Source organism: Tamandua tetradactyla, chromosome 1 (genome assembly GCF_023851605.1).
Source record: "Tamandua tetradactyla isolate mTamTet1 chromosome 1, mTamTet1.pri, whole genome shotgun sequence".
In the NCBI taxonomy this organism is placed as follows: Eukaryota; Metazoa; Chordata; class Mammalia; order Pilosa; family Myrmecophagidae; genus Tamandua; species Tamandua tetradactyla.
The window spans coordinates 139,518,096-139,540,305 of NC_135327.1; the positions used below are offsets into that span (position 1 = coordinate 139,518,096).

At 34.4% G+C, this 22,210-nt stretch overlaps 1 protein-coding gene across 6 annotated transcripts in view; it reads left to right on the top strand.

Annotated features, from left to right (window-relative positions):
• Positions 1-22,210, top strand: part of MAGI2 (membrane associated guanylate kinase, WW and PDZ domain containing 2) — a 1,430,555-nt gene that overhangs the window by 1,093,746 nt on the left and 314,599 nt on the right. For all 6 annotated transcript variants that reach the window (XM_077153531.1, XM_077153591.1, XM_077153676.1 and 3 more), the window contains exon 7: positions 16,475-16,532. In XM_077153531.1, coding sequence (XP_077009646.1) covers positions 16,475-16,532 — 58 coding nt within the window. The remainder of the gene's footprint in view (positions 1-16,474; positions 16,533-22,210) is intronic.

The window sequence follows — 22,210 nt, forward strand, 5'->3', positions numbered from 1 at the left end:
AATTTATAAAAGTGTCTCACATGACCATGGGAACAGAGTCCAAATTCCGCAGGGCAGGCTGTGAAGCCGACAATTCCGATGAAGGGTCTGGACAAATTCCACAGGAGAGGCTCTCTGGCCAAAGCAGAAAGAGAGCCTCTGTCTTCTGAATCCTCCTTGAAAGACTTCCAGTGATTAGGTTAAGCATCACTCATTGCAGAAGACACTCCCCTTGGCTGATTACAAATGGAATCAGCTGTGGATGCTGTGGATCGTGATCTAATTCTATGAAATGTCCTCATCGCAATAGACAGGCCAGCACTTGCCCAACCAGACAAACAGGTACCACCACTTGGCCAAGTGGACACATGTCCCTGACCATGACATGTATAATATAATGTTGTTTGCAAAATTAACTAAGAAAACTCTAAACTTGTATTTTTAGTACAAGTATTATTAGTTCAATATGCTACTGAAAGATGTGATGAAACATGGTGTTATTAGCCTAAGTGTTAAAAGTATACAACATTCGTAAGGGGGAAATTAAAGCTAGTAAGAAACTGTTACCAAAATCAAGATAACTAAAACTTTAGTGCCTTGTTTTTGTGTTCCTTACTAAGACATTTTCTTTAATCCATATGTGCCTCTCTAACTCCTGTGTTAAGGGCAGTCTCAGTGTAGGATTTAGTTTAATGAGATATGGCCAATATCAAAGTATTCTGTTCCCTCTACACCCCACCGCCACCACCCCCAGCACCTCTGGAAATATACAAAACTGGGACAAGAATTCTTACACAAGGATTCCTAACTAAGCACTGAATTAACATTTGTAAAGAACATAAAACAGCAACTGGGGTATTAATGTCATAGGAAAGCAAAATTCTCATACTGCCCAAGTCCTTATCCGTGGGGGCATTGCACATGAAGGTACAGGATATTTCATGTCTTTCCCATTGAAATTGTGGGCACATGACCTCATTTGCTTCTTTGACAAATGCCTGCACTGAGCGTCTCGTGTTCGATTCTGGGAATATAAAGATAAGTGAACTCTGCTCCCTGTGGTCAAGTGTCTCACCATGAGGGAGGCAACAGATGGACTCTATATATTCTTCAGAACTCATTACCAGTCCTTTTTCAATGCTATGCCATATTCTTTCTTTCTCCTTTATTGTTCTTTTTTTCTTTATTACTCTGTCTTGTGGCATCTGGGCCTGCTGCGTTTTCCAACTCTCATCTCTTGCTGTGGAACTTCCTGAATCACAGTAGTCTTAACTCTATCTAATTTGTATCTATTAGGTTGCTGAACATATACTTTTCATTCTAGTAACACTGATGAAGTGCCTCTCAGGATCTTTATTACCTTTTCAAATGAAAAAAAATCCTTTGTTGACACTAATTTTCAAAATCAGATTTTATAAACTATATTATCTCTGAGTAACAATGATTGATCCTTGAACAGAAATAGATTTCTTAACCACTTAAAATTTTTTCAAAGAAAAAGTTCACCTGATCAAAGAGAATGTTCTAATAAAAATATAATTATAATTCTAACAAAATAATTCTAAATATTTGTTTCTTCACTTTTTTAAAATAAAAGGCCATAGAATAATATCTTTGAAAAGAGCTATTTATAGGTATATCACATAGAAAATTAAAATTGAACAGTATTGTACTTGCTTCCGGGTGGTTTTCTTTATGGACTCCAGTTACATCTCTTTGTCATTTTTGTAAATCAGGCCTCTTCTGCCATTCCTGAGCCAGACTGCTAAAGGTTGGACACCTTATGCTGACACCTTCAAGCCAAGTTCCCCCAGGAAGTGAAGAGTGAAAAGTCTCCTCCCACTTAACCATTTTCCAGTCCTCATTTTCCACATGCAGTTTTATATGCTCTTTTCCATATCCCAAGTAGTTTGGGTAGTGTTCTTCTAATAATTATGAGACAGACACATTAGTGATTTTAACCCGCCACACGCTCTAAATCTAGACCCCAATTTCTTTATCACTTATTACTCCAAGTCCAACAATTGTGACCATTCAATTACGACTTCTAATGATGATGGTGACAGTGATGATGACACAGTGATAGCAGTAGCAGTAGTAGTAGTTATAGTAGTACTTGCCATTTATTGAGTGCCAGGTATGTCAGGAATTTTATATAGCTCATTTCTCTTCCTTCCATCATAGTACTGGATAAAGGAACTGAGGCTTATCCAAGGAAACCCAACCTTGAAATCAAAGTTGTCTGACTTCAAAGCCATTTTTCAGATATTTTTACTTCAATCTTAACTTGGTTTTTATTTAATGTTAATATAGAAAGGTTTGTATTTGCAAACTACAATTCAAATCAAAGAAAATATTTTAGGTTTATGTAACCGATCTCATCTCGCTTTGGAGTCTTCATTCCTGCTAATGGAAGAAAGAAAATTCAAATTGACCAATCAATTGGTCTAAACTTCTCTGTTTTAGTTTAAATTAAACGTCTCTGTTTTAGTTAAAACAACTTCATTTGGGGGTTAAATATCCTGTCAGTTTTAAAGGTCAAATTCCCTATTAGACTTTTTCCCAAGATGATGCCAATGGGTGTCCCTGTGTTGATGAAGGCGGATCTGTCATCTGCCTGCTTTCTTCTGGGTGTTTGCTGGGCTCTGCTGCAGGGTAGCTCATACCTGCTCAGAAGTATGGTCCCTGCCCTTTGCCTAGACTTGTAAGGGCTCCACACACTGAGTCCTTTGTACCTCCACGTCAACCTCCCCGACCTCAACCAAGGCCCAGGGAAGTCACAAATGGATCCTTGAGTCTTTTCTTTACATCTGCACTTGGGCAGGAATAATCCTCCTAAAAGCAATGATTGCTTAAAGGGGGGGAGGGGGAATTCAAAAACTGGGAAATCTTTTTTTAAATGTACGTTAATGTGTTTTAAAGAGCTAGCGTCTCTGTTTATACTAGTACACCAATCTATATGTCCCTTGTGTGTCAGTGTTGTGAAAAGGCAAACTTGGTAGAAGCTTAGACTAAATTTAAAATGTATCCTAAGACCTTCACCGAATTAGCTGATCTTTTAATAATATCTTAATTGGTGATGTTCTGTGTACAAATCAATATTGTCAGTGCTTTTTGAGTCTAAATGCCATTATATATGAAAAATTATGTGATTCCATATGGTGGACCATGTGAGGCTCTAGATCTGTCTGTTTGCTTTCTTATGTCTGCACAGTGCTGCTACTGAACTGTTGGCAAATAGTCTGAATTTTCAAATGAACAGTATCCCAAAGTTGTTTAGTCCTACCTCACACCCCACTGTCATTGCTCAGGATGATAGACACACACTCCAGTTGTCACCACAGCTACAAATCCCAGCTCCACTTGGGCATTTAATGTGTCCCGAAAGCCTGGCATGTAAGTGAGACAAGTCTGCAGGGAAGCCTAATTTGTGGGACTGACTGACTGTTTACATGCCAGGTAACCCAAGCTGAGATAGACTTTCTGACAGCTTTATAGGGATAACATTTTTCTCTGGGGTTAAATTATCCTCCAAGAATTTTCCTAATGTTTCAGGCATTGGGACACCTTGCAGGCATGGCAGGTATCATATTTTCTATCCATGCTTTTTTATATTTTGCAGATTTATTTACTGTGGAGAACATCAAGAAATTCTCCCCTCAGCTTTTTGACATGTTCCTTTATTTCCTTCTACCACACAACAAAGAAGTAATGCAGTATGTGCTGTTAATTCCAATCCTATAATTTTTTACACTTATTTGTCACTTCCATATTTTATAATTTTAGTAAAATGGATTTGTGTTTAATTGAGGAGAGACTGCATTTCCCTATTCCTGGGAACTACTCTAACCCATTTATCTGTAGAGGTAAGACAAGCTGAATACATTCAGCGCTGTTCATACAAATCATAATGTCCAGGTCATTGGAATAATTATTCTGCTCTCTATTTGTACTAGGTACTTGTTAGTGGAGCCTGTTGTTCTTCTATTTGTATGTGGGTCAGGAAATTCAGGATCTGTACTAAAATTGTACCACTTTCCTCTTTGAGCAAAATACCATACTAAGAGGGGATGCTCATATAGGAGGGCAGATGCTACTATGGTATGTATTAATAGATGTTTTCTTGCTTTTATATTGCTGGTATTATGATGACTCAAGGTTAATTATAACCTGACTGAAGGTATGTTTGTAGCATTTACACCATTCTCACCTCTTGACTTTAAAGCTGCTCATGTCCTTTCAAATCAATATTCACTGTACTTCATTTGCCAAGGTTTGGGGATTATGATTCTAATATCTCCACATAGGGATGCAGCTAAAGTAATCTTGACAGGAAATCATTTTGTCAAGATTTGATGGACAATTCCCCACACGTATAAGAACAGATGGACAACTCCCCACACGTATCTGGGTTTATAAGTTCAATTTAGTGTCTGAATTTGGACATTTTCATTAAATTTTAATAGACAACTATACCAAATATAAGCTATCAAAATCTTGTCATTACAGCTACATACCAAATACTTCCTCCTCCTTTCATGCCATGGAAAAAACATTTCTTGTTTATCTCTCAATTCTCATACCTTCGTTGCCTGTTACCTTTGACAGGTGAAAATTATACATTCTCTCCACTTGGGAAGAGTATAAGACAGAGCACCGTGAGCTTGGACAGCTTGCTCATTCTGTTAATGTTTAAAAATATTCCACAGCACAAATGGAAAATATGGACGCCTTCCTCTTTTCCCTTCTTTATCCAAAATATGATTTTATTAACTAAAATACAATTAGTATTTTTATTAATTTTTTTTCTTTCCAAGCTTAGTTTTCAAAACAGCACATGCATTACTTCTCTTTTCTACCAGAAAAACACAGAGCTCAGTAGACCAGATAGACAATCTGTGACAACCCCACATTACTCCAATTTGACAAATGTCCAGCTTACTTATCTATAAAGCATGCAAGTCTGTTAGGATCCGTGAGTTTCATGGTAAGAGCAGAATTGATGTTACTAATTAATGGCATGTAAAATTGGTATGACGCTGCTTGCACCCAGCATAGAGAAAGTTTGCTAATCTTATCTGCAAATTTTAGTTAGCAGCCCTAGGTTTGTGCTCAGTCTGATCCATTTCACTGGTCTAAGTGGCATTTTAATTAAACAGTGCTCTGGGGCTGCATAGTAAATGGAAAATGAAATTAGGACATATTCCTAAGTGGAATTCAACTTGTCTAATATAATAAACAAAGGTAAATTTTGAATTTCATTTTTCCAAATCCTTGCTGTATTGGTGTTAGATATTTAGAAGTTGTCTCCAGAGAATTTAAACAGTAGAAGTTTCTCATATATATTACCCAATTCATTAAATTTAAAAAGACTGGTACAGTAGAAAAATGCCATCTGTTGTATGAATTCACTCCAAAATACCCAGTTGACAAGTGTTACTGACTTACTGCATTAGTCTTACTTAAATCAATTGTAATTAATTATACCCATGAAATGTAACAGTCCCTGCTTTAAGCGCTTCAAAAATTACCTGAGGGTTTAGGTAGAATAAAATGTACATATACTTCTCCTGGTAGCAGATATTATAAATTATATTGAATTAATAATTAGTGAAATCGTTTCATTGCTGACTCTTCCTGAAACCATCAGCTCCATAAAAGTTGTGTCTTGTTGCTATATACATCACATCCTAACACAATTTGTCCCCCACCCCATACGCCTGAAGCTTTGTTTCTAAAGCCCTTTGTTCATTAGGATCCTAAACTTTAGACACTCGGGCTTTCCCAGGGCAACAGGCATATAAACACGAGCCTAAATTAATCCCAGTTTCCAGAATCTAGTATCCTGAAGCTCAGTGTCAGGAAAGTATACCAAATTGTGCAGCATTATAGTTAGTTACTCTTCTTTGGAACCGCAATAATATTTTTTCAATGCTTTTAATTTCTGGGTCTCTGTGCAATGAAACCCCAGTCCTAATATCAGTCATTTCTCCAATATTGAAGTTATTTTTTGCCTGAGTGCGTAGCAATTTGAAATACAGTTAGGCTAATTTGATTTTGTTTGTACTTGATTTAGGGTATTTTAAAATCATTTTAAAATTTAGGTTTCTGAATGAAAGAACATTAGCATTAATATGGTTTCTAAAAGGTTATATTCAAAGAAGTTTCATTTCCTTCCCCATCCCTTCCAACGCGACTGCCCTCACCCACCTCCTGTAGTTAAGCAGGCCCTACTGTTCCTGGCTTTCCTTCTTGTGTTCCTTTTTTACAAAAATGAACATAAAAGTACGTTTTTGTGTAGCTGTGTTCTCTGGAAATCATTCTATATCGGATCATAGAGATTTTACTCCTAACTGTTACAGTCTGTGTAGTAGTGCTTCATATCATGTTTAACCAGTCTGCTCTGGATGGGAATGTAAGCTATTCCCATGGTTTGCTATTAATAAAATCCTGCAACAAATAACCTTTTGCATTGGCTTTTCTGTATTGTTGAAGTTGTAACTTTAGATAAACTTCCCAGAAGAGATATTACTGTGTCAAAGGGTAAAGCGTATCTTGTATTAGTTATTGCCAAATTTTCCTCATTAGAGGTTGTACCATATTGCAGATCCACCACAGTGAGAGTGCCAGTTTCCCCACAACCTTGCCAAAAGAGTGCATTAAGCTTTTGAACGTTTGATAGTCGGATAGGTGAGAAATTGTGTATCAGTATGGTGTTAATTTACACTTCTTCTCTGATGAGGAAAGTTGAGCATCTTTTCATGTTTATGAATCATTTGTATATCCTTTTCGTGAACTGTCTATTCCTGACTTTTGCACATTTTTCTATTAAGATTTTAGTGTTTTCCCCTCAATTTTTTAAAGTTCTTTTTAAAGAAGAGTAGTACATTATCATTGACATTTGTTGCAAATGTTTTCTCCCAGTTTGTCATTTATTGTTTAATGTTGCTTATGGTGTTTTGGGCTTGGCCAGAGGTTTTTTTTCTTTTTACTTTTGTGTAGTCAAATTTATCAAATCTGAGTTACAATAAGAAAACCTTTCCACAACACTCAGGTTACAAAAGAATTTATAACTAGTCCTTGTATTCTTTTCCATTTGGAGTTTGCTGTGGTAAATTGATTAAAAGCCTATCTATTTAAGTTTTCTATCTCCACTTGGGTAAATTTTCCTAAATTATATTTTTCTCATGAATTATTTATCCCTTTCAGGCTTTCGATTTTATTAGCATAGGTTTGTGCAAAGTATTCTTTTACTATTTTTATGATATGTTACCTCTGGTCATTTCCTACTTTATTATACGATTTCTCCCTTTTATCTTGTTAGCCAATGTTTAATTTTGCTAATGTTTAAAAAGAAAGAACATTTTAATATATTCGTGTGACTGTCTTTCCATTTTTTACTATGATTTGCTTTTATAATTTTTATTCATATTCTTTCTTTTAGTGTGGTGGAGTTTCCTTTTCCTATTTCTGATTTTTGAACTAGAAACTTAATGTCATTATTTTCATTTGTCCATTTTAATCAATGCATATATATGATATGTATATATATCGTGTATGGCAATAAAATTTCCTCTGATCACTGCTTTAATCATATCCTACAGAGTTTGCTGTTTAATGTTTTCACTTTCACCACATTTAAAACTTATGCAATTTCAGTTTGTAATACCCTCTTTGACCCAAGAGTTTACTTAGAGTTTTTCATTTCCAAGTGAAAGTTCTTCTGATGATTATTTTGTTATTAGTGATTAAGTTTTATTGTATTGTGGTCAGAAATTATTGTTGTGTTATTCCTGTTTTGTGGGACTTGTTAGATCCTTTTTTTGTAATCTAATATATAGACAATATTGGAAAATGTTCCATATATACTTGAAAGGACTATATGTTCTCTATTATTGAAATGGGGAGAAAGGAGAGAGGAGGTGGAAGAGATTCACCTAACTTTGTTATTTAGTTCGTATATATCTGTACTTAATTTTGTAGACCTGTCTTAACGCGAAGTCTAAATCTTCATTATTAGTGTATTTCTATCTATTTGGCCTTATATGTCCTGTGGTTACTGCTTTATGAGGATGGTTTTTATTATTTGATATATAGATATTAATAATTGCTACATCTTCATTATGAATTTGACCTTCATTGTTATAAAATGAGGATCCTCGTGAAGTTTAATTCTTTTGGCCTCAGTTCTACAGTCTCACAACATGACTATAATCCCTGCTATCTTATTTTTTTCTGTTTCTCTGGTCTGTCTTTCCTCTTCTTTGTAGCCTTTCTGCATCACTTAGTGTGTCTTTTCTATACAACATGGAGTTGAATTTTCCTTTATGAATTAGAAAACCTTGTTAATAAATGAATTTAAATTGCATTTCTTTCTATGACTGATATGACAACTCTTTCAAACTATTCTATATTATCTTTGTCAGTTATGTTATATTGACTGCATTTGTTTCACTACATGCTCTGTTTTTCTCTTTTTTTGTTTTAAAGCTCTTTAGAATGATTTGCGTTTTTTCTTCATGTTTTTCTTTATATTCATACCTTTAATAAGGCTCTTATTCCTTTGTCAACTTTGACTAATATTTTTTGACTCCTACCTATTACCTAACCAACAATTAGTGAGGTCATGGGCCATTCTAATTTTCTTTTTCTCCTTTCCACTTTGTAATCACATTATGTCTACATTTTCAAAGAATGTAACATTTGCACACTATTCTTTCACCCTTCTCTCATCCTGTTTTAAAACTTAGATCTACAATTAAGTATGTTCAACAATTACTATCATTCCTTTCTTGCAGTTGTCTCCTGGTTGAATTAAGCTCATCCTCTAGTAGGAACCTCAGGAATGAGTCTTGGATTCAGTATTTCCTGAGTTCGTGCAGATTTTAAACTGCAGAGTGTAAGTGCATGTGTGATCCTTGAAGGACAGATTGACAGCATATGAAATACTTGGCTCACAATTTCTTTGAAATTCTTTAAAATGCTACTTCACTATTGCTTGCTGTGAGAATTTTTCCTGAGAAGTCTGTTTCCAGCTTGATTTTTTTTTTCATTATACGGAACTTAACTTTAACCAGTTTTTGCTTTATTCTTCAAAGTCGAATGGCTTACTGGTATATATCTTGGAATTGACTATTTGGGGATAACTTTTCCAGATACATGGAGGGCCCTTTCAGTTATAATTATTTTATTTCTGAAAATAATTCTAGAATTACAGTTTTAAATATTAGTTCTGTCATTATGATTTATCCTCCTCCCCTTCCTCCCCACCTCCCCCCCTCTGTAGTCCAATTATATATACACTGGATTATTTTTGCCTCTCTCTAACGTGAATGATTTCTCTCTGATTCTTTTACCTTTTTCTTTATTTCACTTGTGTTGTCTTGCCTATTGTAATGCCTTTCCTCAGTACTCCTTATATTTTCAGTTGAATCTATTCTCCTTTGGATACCTTGTCATTTAATCATTCTTTCAAAGATTCTTAAAAAAAAAAAAGTATTTCCTGATTTTGATCAACTCTTCATATCTGTCTGTTCTTTATCCATTTCTCTTCCATGTTTTAACGTTTCTGATTCAAGGTGTTTTATATTTATAAATGTTGTTTCAGAATATTTAGAGGTTTCATGATAATTTTCTTCTGCCTTGTGTTTTTGTTTTGGGGGAGGATGGAGAATTTTCATTAGCACTAATGCTCTAGTTGTCATTTTTTTATATCTTTTTATAGTAACTTTTTATGAATAATGTCTACTACTTTATGTTCATGTTAGTGTACATTGTTTTCCTGGACTGGCAATACAATGTCTTATGGGCAAAAGTAAAGGAATTTAGTTCATTTCTTGGTTCGTTATCTTTCCTCTGCTGCTGATTTTGTGATGTTCATATCCCTTGATGGATAACACCATTTTTTAATTTTTTTGTTTTTTTTACAGGGAGAGTGGTCAGTGTGTCTTATGATATGATTCTCTTTTGTTTCTGTAGGCCCTTAGTTTCCACCTGAGGCTTCTTTCCCTTCATAACCAAGGCTCTGCGACTTCTGAAGCAGTGCCTTCCTGAGACATCACCCAATTCTGCCAAACCTCTTTCTTTCAATTCCCCAGTAGCTGTTTTCTGGTCAACCAGCTCTGTTATTAGAGTCTTCCCATTCAGGGTGGGAATTTCTCATTCTGGAAGTGATTGTATCTGTTTTCCCACAACCATCTGGGTTCCTGCCTCTTCTTCTCTTTTTAAGTTTAATAATGTATTTATTGGAAAAAAATCATCTCGAACTACAAAGAAGGAAAAGCCATGCGAGTTTTCCAGCAAAATCTACTTATATTTCCCAGTTTGTATATTATGCATGTAGCAAAAATCTAATAAATATTGGAAGAAAAGATTTTAATGTGATAATTAGCTATCAACACATTGAATATTATACAGAATATTACTTTATCTGGGGAAATTTTGTTATTGTCCTTATGACACAATAGCAAGAGCCCCAATTAAAAATATTGGCTAGTCCATATAAAATACTATACCAATATCTTCATACTTTGTATGCTTCCTAAATTGGTCTGCCCCCTGATTTGGGAGAGAATTTTAAGATGCCCACCAGGATGAGTTTCCACACCACTTTACATGGATTCTCCTAATCCATCCCCTGACCCATGGCAGACATTGTCTCCCAGAGGAAGAACAAAGACTGGCCTCAGATTTTGCACTCTTATTATTGAATCGTTATCTTCTAGAATTCAAGATGCAGCAACACTTGAACATGGTTGCTGTATTAAACTAGTTTCTCAGTGAGCAGGAAGATAGGATGAGAAAAAAATCAGTAAAATAGCAACATTCGAAGTTGCAGTCTAGAAAATATCTATTTAAATATTAGTATAATATAAAAAAAGATTATCAATGTTAAAACCCTACATGCTCATTTTGTTTAAAAAGTCAACCCTATCCAAATGACTTCAGTGTTATATGTATCTGTTTGCACATTAATGAAGTGGGAGAGAAGTGATCTAATTTGTGAGAGCGGATTGAAAAAGGTTTTTTCAATTTTGAAATTATTTTACATTTTCAAAAAGGTTGCAAAAATACTACGAAGAGTTTCCACATACTCTCTATCCCTAATGTGAACATCTTTCATAACCATAGTACAATTATTGATACTGGAAAATTAACATTGTTATATATCGTTAACTAATCTACAAACCTTATTTGAATGTCGCCACTGGTTCTACTGAGGTCCTTTTTCTAATCCAGAATGAAATCCAGAATCCCACAATGCATTTAGTTGTCTTGTGTCCTTAGTCTCCTCCAATTTCTAACAGTTCCTCAGTCTTTAGTTCTCATTTATGACCTTGACACTTGACCCAGTACTAGCCAGTTATTTTATAGAATGTCCCTCAGTTTATGTTTGTCAATTGTTTTCTCATGAAAAAATTAGGTTATTCATTTTTTTTGTATGCTGTATGGTAGGGGTCACATCTCATTCTTTTTCCATTTGTGTATCCCATTTTTACAGCATCATTTGTTTAATTTTTGTTTGTTCTTTTTTTTCTTTGTTTGCTCATTTGATTGTTTTGGAGAAGTGCATGGTCCGGGAATCAGACCCGGGTCTCCCACATGGTAGGTGAGAATTCCACCATAGAACTACCCTTGTACCCCCTGAAGTTATTCGTTTTTGACATGAATAGTACAGAGATGCAGTTGTGCCTTTCTCTGTGCATCATATCAGGATGTCGTGTCTTTTTTCTATTGATGTTAACCATGGATCATTATTATAATAGATGAAATTTATAAACATTATATAATTCAGATGGATAAGGAGTAGTTTTATGCTATTGAGGTGTTTTTCGTTGTTTAAAAAGTTGTTTTTCTCAAGTTTATAATAGAGATGTTTGTGGTGCTTCCCATTCATAGCTCTTTCTGCCTGACGGAATAGATTCTGCATCTACCTAAGGGCCACAGCTCCCAAGTCATTCCTCATTGTTCTGTGAATGGATTCTTGGCCTGACAGCAGCCATTATATGGACTAGCCAGTGTCAAATAACTTGTATTTGTTTTCTAGGATATTAGCTTGACCAATGAATTCATGTAGGGTAGTGGTGGGAGCAGTCAGGGAAATGGGAAACTGAGAGACCAAAGTAGTGACACTAATACTTGAGCTGAAAGTAACATTAAGTCAGGTATGCGGTGATCATTCCAGGACATCTGCAAGATGAGTAAGCAAAGGCACCAGTCAATAGAAGAAGAGAAGGCAGGAGATATACAGAGTGAAACAGAACTGAGAGAATGAGACATAGAGATATAGGTTATCATATGACAGACCAAGAAAGACAGACAAGAGAAATCTTTCTGAGCTAGATTCCTTATAGCTTTCCAGTTCCCAGGTCCTATTCCCATTAAAAAAAAATGCTATCTTTGGATTTCTACAAGGTTCTCAGTTGCAGCATTTTTTGAGTTGCGTTTTTTCTGTGATGAAATGGAGCTAATGATAAATAAATTCAAAATTAATAAAATAATATTTGAAAAGTCCAGTAGTTAAAAAGAAAGCATTGCAGTTATATTTGAATTCTGGCAGAACTAGAAGTGTCCTTTCAATCTTTCGATTCTATTCAATCTTCACAAAGCTGATAGGACTAATCAATTTATATTAATCAATGGCAAATTAATATAGATATTTCACAGACATTTGCAGGTTGGATCACTATAGAAAGATCTAGTCACTGAATTTGCTCTATGATTTCATGGCCTAAAAGAAAATTTCAGTTAAAATAGTTCTTAATGCAGCATTAACCTTGCTGATCTCAAGTGTTTATTTTCTTCTTTTGTGTAGGATATGTTATTCTTTCGTCAGTGTGACCTTAATCATCTGAAAATTTCCCAGGTATTGTTGAATACAGCATTCGAAATAACTCAGGACCCAAGAGCTCCAAGCAATACGCTTGCATGATTGGACAAATAGTACAAAATTGACAATTCCTTTTCTCATTTGTTAACTTAATTTAAACAAGAAGCAGTTGGTTTTGTAAAAATCGCAGTTCAAATCCAAACAGCTTATTTTTTCATGTGAAAGAATATTCTTAACTTTCTTAATTTTCCTAACTTTTCATCATCTAGACGGTATCCACTCTTCAGGTTATAATCTTAACAAAGTTATGACTTACCTTTCCATGAGTAAAGAAATACCTGTGACATTGTAGTTTTTATTAGTATTATAGTTTAGATTGTTCTTTGCTTTTTAAGAAAGATGTCATAGATGGGAATTAATTTATATATATTGAATATATTTATGCATGTACACTTTTGTAACACAAGCATAAACACACATACACACATACATATCTTCGTATGTAAAACATACCTTTTTAAACATTGGTTCTAGATATTTACAATAATTTTGCTACATTTACAAATGAAGCAATGTATGTGTATCTAGTTTCTTTTTTTTTTTTACATGGGCAGGCACCGGGAATCGAACCCGATTCCTCTGGCATGGCAGGCAAGCATTCTTGCCTGCTGAGCAACTGTGGCCCTCTAGTTTCTTGTTACCTCTCACCTACCAATCCCTTGCAAATTTAAAAATGAAATGAATAACCACGCCTTATGACAGAAGGTTAGAGCTATAGTGTTTCATTTTGTCTCAAAGTGTGAATGTAGGGCCACTAATAGTTTACCTTAAATTACAAATATTTATAACATATAATTTTGTTTCAGTATGAATTAATGATTTATTTAGGAAATATGAAAAAGAGCAGGCAAATAAGCAAACTATATTGGTATCCTATGAAAAGCAAATCAGACGCCTCATAAATTTTGATGAGTATTTTATGATAGCAAGTGGGAAAGTATGAAATAAACTGTTCCCAGGGCCTTTGGCATTTCAAATCTGACAAGGTAAATATCAATGTATCTGTATTTCTGAGATACATTCCTTAGAATTAGTAATATACATGTAAAAGGTAAGGAATAAACGATGAAATATTTTATATTGTCAAAGATAATTTTAAAATTTTGACCATGAAATAGTTCTGTATAATATTGTTGTTAAGAAGTGGGACTAGTAGCCTACATAAACTAACCATGTTAGACTTTTACTCTATGTGCTATAGAATATAATTGTTTTACATATTATTGTATTCATTATTCACAATAACAGATATTAAACCTATTATAAATATGAATCCATGTACTGAATCACGACAATTAATATCTGTGATATCAATAGATATCTGTCAAATGCATTTTCCTATTTAGTTAGCAAATTCCCAATATCTTATGGGGTTTGGCAAAACCATCTTTTTTTTCCCTTTAATCTAAATTGTGTTGTTTTTGCTGTGTTAAATAGAGTATCTAAATTCAAATTAGTTAATATCACTGGAAACAGAGCACTGAGATTTGAATCTTGAGTTGTTGTAAGGATAAAATGGGTAAGTACAAGGAAAGCCCATCAGTTTCTAGCCCATAGTACATATTCACTAAAGAGTCACTCTTATTCTGAAAACAAAAAAAAGATTTCTTAAGGTACTCTTTAACTTGGTGTTATACGTTTATTAATAGATGCCCAATTTAAGAACCACTAACCAAAATTATAATCTAGACTTTATATTTTAAAAAAGAAGCACTAGAAAATTTAAGTTAAACAAGAAACTCTTAAAAAAATATTTTCAATATATATGATAAAGCAAAAATATCCTTGATAAATAAAGAACTCTTGTGAATTGATAAGAAAATGAGAAAAATATTTTGGCCAAAAGGCAAACAAATGAAAAATGTTCAATTTCAGTAGAAAACCAGGAGAAGTAAATTAAAATAACTATGAATTGCCATTTTAAAATCAATTTAGCTGATTTTTAAAAGAATGATCTTCAGTCCCTTGTATGTATATCCCAAATCCAAAAAACTCTGAAAATTGGCTTTTGTAACTTAATTGGCCGCAAAACTTAACCTTTGCTAGGGGTGTTATGGAACAGAAGGCATTTGCATCATGTTAGTGCTCTAAAATCTGAAAAATTCTGAATTCCAAAATGCATCTGTCCCTAAGACTTTGGGGCGAGGAATCATGGTCCTGGATTTGATTTGATGTTATAGTAAAACACAGTCTGTCATACATTTCTATTGAAAATATAAATTGGTACTTTTGTTAGTAAGAAGGTGGCAATTTGGTGATATGTTTCAAAAGTCATAAAAAGGTACATGCCCTTTAATTCAAAAATTCTACTTCTAGGAATTCATCATTAATAAATAATTAAGAAAATCACCAAAGATTTATGTTTAAGAAAAGTCAGCAAAGATTATATATATCAGGCAAAAACTGGAAAGTCCTAAATGTTCAATAATAGAAAATTGGTTGAATTACTCAGGCTATAGCTATACCACAGACCACTACTCCTAAAAGTGATATTGCCTTTGATATCTTGTTAAGTAGAACTTTAGCCTACAAAAATAGATACTATAGTATATAATTTCTGAAAAAAATGTTTGCATATATATATTTGAAGGATATTCACCAAAATCTTAATAGGAGTTATCTCTGGATGGTAGGATTGCATGTAATCCTATTTTTTTTAACAACTATTCTTTGAATATAGAAAATATATTACTCTGATAATAAGATAACTTTAAATTTCATTTAAATACATTATTTAAAGCACATCAATGCATTTTAGATTTCAAATTCAAATATTAATGTATAAAAATTAATATCCATCAAGAAAAAATATCAGTACTTCATCATGATTGTTTTCATTCTTCATATCTCTAGAGGTTATAATTGTATTTGGAAAACAGTATTATGCAGCAAAGCCTAGTTTTCAAAGAACATGTTTTTATCTATAATAGCATTTATGGTTATTGTTGATTTTCTAAATATATATGTCTATTAAAATTAACCATGGACAATTGGAAATGTGATCCATATTGTCAAGGAGAGTATATTTAGAATTTTAGGCTGCATATAAAAAGTGCCAGAGAGTATATTGGCAACATCCAAATTCTGACACACATGGAGAGAACAGTAAGCAAACCTTCCTGGATAGCAGGACATCAAATGAGAATTTATAATGTTTTGTTTCTGTCATCAGGAACAATCTACTATTCTCAAAAATACAGTTACAAAAAAAATACAGTTAGGAAACATCTTAATCCTCAAATGCTCCTTTTAACAATGCAAATAAGAGAGCTGTGTGGATGTTCAGAAAAGTGATTTGCCTCCTGTATTGCCTTGAGTGGTGATAGCATGATGCCGCGCCATACTGCTGCTTGGCAAGGGAGAAGCCCCTAGACCCGGCAGTGTATCTGCAAAGAAGAGAGCTCTGTGTTGTAACTGCCAATTTTCGTCAGTGCTTCTTATAGCTCTTATAATATGTTTCTGAAATTTGGTGCTGACTCTGAATGCTTTATTCTACTTTGGTAGATTGTTTCTGCAATCTATGAGCAATTAAATTTTATTACTTTTTACTAGAAATTGTGATTTCTATTCTTTATTTACTAAAAGAAATAACTCTTTGTTTTTCAGAGCTTCCATATGGCTGGGAAAAAATCGATGACCCCATATATGGCACTTATTATGTTGAGTAAGTCCATACATGTGATATTAATTTATTAATATGTTGTGCAATTGTGCTAATATTTCATTTATTGATAGTTTGCGGCTAACAGGCCCTTTATTTCCCTTTCATCTTACTTTGAAGTATCCACAAAGACTCTAGCAGCACCAGCTTACTGTGTCTTGCCTCTCCAACTGGCTAGATTGTCCCTCCTTTCCTTTGACTCATGATTCTATAACACCAATTGGAAAAGTGTGTTTCAAACTGTCCTCTAAATAAGTGATAATTAAAGATATCAAAGTAAATGCCCTTCATTTTGCAGTAACAATGTTGGGAGCTGACTGGTTGTGCAAAAATGTTCTATTAAACCAGATTCTGAAATCAATTAAATGAAGCAACCCTGCTTTCCAATTGAAAGAAGAAATAAAATGTAGATTTTTTTATTAAGACCTCATTTCAAATCAACAGTATTGTTCCTATAGATTTTATTTTTATTTTTACTTACTGAAGGTTGCATTCCCTTAAACTAGGTAGTATAGTATAAATTATCCCCTCTATGAATCCTTTTATTTAGAATAAAGAGTCTATTAGAGATTAGATAATATGCACATTTATCCTTAGGAAAATCAAGTAATATAATTTACGAAAGTTATATATGTGATTTATTTTTCCCAGAGCCTTCTCTTGTGATAGAGAAAAACAATTTTTTTGTTCTTACCTGTTCTGGAATGTTGCAAATGTTATTTGGGTGAATAACAAATAACACAACATTCTTTAGGGGAAATATACTTCCCAAGAAATGCAGAGATTGGAAAACAAAAGACTTAAACATTATTTATCTGCATCTAATGCTGTTTTCTCTCACCATTTTCTGTTGATTAATATCAATCTAGATAATGAAGGTTACACATTGATGGCTTTATTGCTATTTTTTTTTTTGTAACAACATTCAAATAGATATTGAGCTTTTACCAGGTGTCAAAACTTTTTTTGCACTGTGGATATAGAGATGAGTAAGACCTCTGTGTTCCCTAACCTTGAGCCTCTCCCTCATGAGCACTCATCTTGAAAACTTTGACCCACCATTCTTATTTGGAAAATCCCCAATTTTATCACCACAGTCAATCATTTCTGGATTCACAGTAAAGATGAATTCATGCTCATTTGCTCCATGGAATCTTCTAACATAGTATCTAATGCTCTAATTTACATGGACATGCAATTGACTGAAAAAAAGTAAAATAAATACATGAAAGTGTGTCGAATTGCACAAATCAAGGGAAATAATTTAATAATCATAAAGCCTCTAGGCCCCATTAAATTGAGAATCAATCTCAACACATATATGCCTTAATAATAATATAATTGCAGTTGTTGGATTAATTTGTTAACACAAAGTATTGCCAGTGAATGCTGGCTTATCTTAATTCACTGAATCAGACTGTAATTGCCTAAGTCTATTTCATCTGAAATCCAAAGTAGTTCTATGTAAGGAAAGGGAACTGAAGTATACGACATACCAGGTTTGACATTTCATTGAAGAATTCATTGAACAAGAACTTTTTCCTTAACCCAGTTGTCAGCAAATTCTTTCCATAAAGGCCAGTTAGTAAATCTTTGGGGGGGTAGGGGGGTCATATGGTATCTGTTACAACTGCTCATCTTTGTTGTTATATCTCAAAAGGAAACATAGATAATAGGCATGGGTGTGTTTCAGTAAACATGTATTTATAAAAACAAGCAACTGGCAGAATTTGGCCTACAGGTCATGGTTTACTGATCCCAACCTACTCGAAGTCTTCCTGCTTGGTCTTCCAACTTATCGGCTCCTATCAAGGAAACTTCTAGTGTGGGGAAAGAATAGCTAATAAGTCTTTTATCTCTGCCTTTATTATCTATCATAAAGGGGAGGCTCTTACATGTCAGAGCAATTCTTTCTCCTTTCCTTATTATTGGAATGCGTGCTCTCCAAGTAAAGAGCAACTGTTGGTTGACCCCTTATAGTTACTTGTTGAATTGGACATTGACTATAGCTTTATTTTTATTTATTTATTTATTTATTTTGCATGGGCAGGCACTGGGAATCAAACCCGGGTCTCCTGCCTGGCAGGCGAGAACTCTGCCTGCTGAGCCACCATGGCCCACCCTGACTGTAACGTTAAAAAAAATTGTCTTCATTATCATTATATTTCCAGAGAAAGTGGTTTTCTTTTTATGTGTCTTTTCTTGAATTAATGTCCCACTATATTTCTTTACTTTATTTTTCAAAGTGACATAGCCATAGTCTTATTTCAAAAGTAATAATTTAGCCAGTTATGTCACATATAATCAGATAAGGCTAACTAACATAGCCAATAGTTTTAGATTTCATTTGATTTTGAGGTCATACATATATAGGTCATAGAAGGTAAGAATACCTTAACTTTCCTCTAGTTGCATCCATAGCGACTATTTGTCATGAATTTATCTCAATTATATTATTCCATTAGATATAGCAATATCAATAATCACGTGCATGTAAAAGGCCATGCTGAAAAATGGAACAAATAGATAATTCAAACTAACAGATAATTTTGTATAGAATTATATTCCAATATTTCTTAGAAACATCTTTTGTAAAAATTCATCAACATAATTACAATAACTCAATTTAGTCTATATTTGTAGACATTACTCAGAAAGAGGACTAAATCCCATCAAAACAATATTTAAATTGGAATATACCTATCTGCAAGGTTTTTTGGATTGTTCAAAAACTGGTGAATCTGATATGCCATTACGCCATTATTTTCACAGAGTTTATCTTTGTTCTGAATCATAATCTTGTTTTTGGAAGATGTATAAATACATATGTGAACATAGAGTTAGCCATCATTTTCAGCTGTAGCATATTTTTGTTGACCAATAAAGTCACCTAATTCCTTAGAATTAATTATATGGAAAAAAAGCAGTAAATATATAAGTTAAGTTGCAGTATCAACTTCTCCAGTATAGATTTCATAAATCTAAAATTTAAACTGCCTAGATTAAGATCCTGTTTGCAATTGCAGCATTAACATTAATGTCAGTATCTTAAAGAACCCTGTATTTTAGTTCGTAATAATAATAATAGTGTAATAAAGCAAGTGTAATATTCATTGTAAATATGTAGTAAAGAATGTTGACCCACTGATTTGTATTAATGATGATGGATAATTTATTCTATGTAGATGTCTCATTTTTGAGGTTTAATCACATTAATCATTTACATTATTAGGGGTGGTAATTACAGAATTTGGAAAACGTTTCACTTTTCTTCCCATTGGCAAAAAGACTATACAAGTACAGGAGAGGTATAGCTTAGCAGTCAGCCACTCTCTTCAAATAGACCGACAACTGGGAGCAGGAGAATTTGCAGAGTGTGCTGTCTGTCATCAGCAGGGCATGTCAGATTGAAATCGGTGTTGTGCCTTTGGCACAGTTGCACAAACACACTATTTCCCTGTCAGCAGCAGAAAGGCAGATAGGAATTCCAGCAATCAGCAGCAGGAAAGGGTTCACACAGCTTGAAACGGAAAAACCTGGATTGAACACGTTTTGACCACTATAACTGACTCTATCGTACTGTACCATAATTCTGTTCCCTGCCAATTCAGTTTTAGGATCTCAAGTGCAGTAGAGTTAGAAGTCAGAAAAACCATCTTCATATCATCAAAATAGTTAATACTCATTGAGTATCCAGTATGTGGTCTGAACTGGGTTAAGTGCTCAAAACTCCTCATCACATTTATAATCCTCTCTATAGTGATAATGGCAGATATAATTGTCCTAAGTTTACAGATGAGGAAACCCTGGCTAAAGAAGTTACTTACCCGGTATCATGCATTAGAACGGGAGAGGCCAAAATGCAGACCCCGGCAGTCTGACTACAGAGCCCGTACACTAAACCCTTTCAGTCCACACCACTCCAAATGAGCCCCTGAGGCTCCTCACTCAAGAAGAATGACGGGCCTCTTCCATATCATCTCCTCCCTGGATGCCCTCCGGTACAGTGTCACAGCAGGGACACCCCCCCCCAGTGGGTGGTCATGCTGGCACACACAGCCCTGTGAGATGGGCTTGTGCGCCAACACCTACCCAGACACCCACTCCACTGCCCACCACTTCAGAGTGACCATCAGGAGAAACACCTGCAAGAATAAGAAAACTTACCATAAGCACCTAAATATAAGGATGTTGGGACTTGCTTAGGGCAGTAGAGGCAGCCACACAGTTTTGTATTTCAGAATACATTGAGCCCTAGTCAACGTCTTTTCTTCTTTCATTGGCAGACAGTCCAAAACTGGCCATGCTTTTATTCTGTGTAGCAGCAGAAAGAATTTAGCCTAATTTCTCCTGACATACACCTAATCCATGATAGTGCAGCACTTAACATGTTAACAAGTTCTGAAGCTGCTAACTAGAAATAAAACTGTCACTGTTCATAAAGAGAGGAAAAAAACATTTAATGAAAAAAGTGCAAACTATAGAGTTGAACAGCTGTGACTTTTGTACAAATATGTTTTTTTCTCTCCTTTTGTGAAATTATGTCTGCTGGGTACATTTTGGGTTTAATGGCAGTTACACAATTTGCTTAACTAGCTAATCCAGAAGAATTTCCTGGGACAGCTTTCATGCAAAGCTGCCCCTCTGGCACAGAGAGAGAAGCAAACCACATAACTACAGTCAAAATTATAGTGGGGACTGACAGATGTGATTTTCATGAAAAGGTTTTACAAGTTTTTCATGTGATGTCACACATCTGCTACTATAAAATGTTCCTTGCGTACAATTCCAGAAAGTATGAAAAATGCTGCATAATATCCTCAATGTAACATGAAATGTAAAAAGAAAATCACATTCATTTCATGGTTAATGGTAAAAAATCATCTTGATGTAGCAAGTTAGAAGTAGTTAGAGAAAATTTTAACTCAAATCCTACCTTAAGAATTCAAAAATGTTTCTCTTTTCCATGCCTTTTACTGATTTTCTGAGTTTGCCAAGATAAAACTTCCTAACTTCAGAATTTTTAAAAGTCAGTATGAATGGAGAACAATTCCAATTAGAAATAAGAAGATAAGAACATCCTTTTAAAATCTTACTTGTTCTTAAAGAAAAATTTTCCTATCCCAAACTTAATTTTTCAGTTTCCATTTTTCTTCAGTATTCAGACTCTAGAAAACCTTTTGATGCTTATTTAATAAAAGAAACCCTTTGCCCAGCTTACAAATTTATGTAGTATCAGATGTTAAGCTGAGCTGACATTGTAGGTGAAGTTGCTCAGTAGCCTTCTGTGCTCAGGTAAAGTCTAAATCCTATAAATAGCATTTGTACATATCAACTGTTGCCACTTAGTGACCAAGAATATCGGATGTTGAGCTGGCTTGACAGTTTCCCAGCTGTGAGACCTTGGACAGGCAGGTTGCAGAGGAGGAGGGAATGGGAAGTAGAGAGGGGAAGGGAGGAAGGGACAATAAAGAATTCTTTTAATTGAGTGCTTACTGTGTGCAAGGTATTCTTCAAAGTGCTTTACATGTACTAAGTCATTTAGTCTCCCCCCAAACTCTATTAGGTTTGTAGTCTTATTATCCCCATTTTATAGATTAGGAAACAGAGATACAGATAGCTTTCACAAGTACTAAATAGTGGAGCCAGACTGAATTTAGGCAGTCCTTATGCCAGAGCTG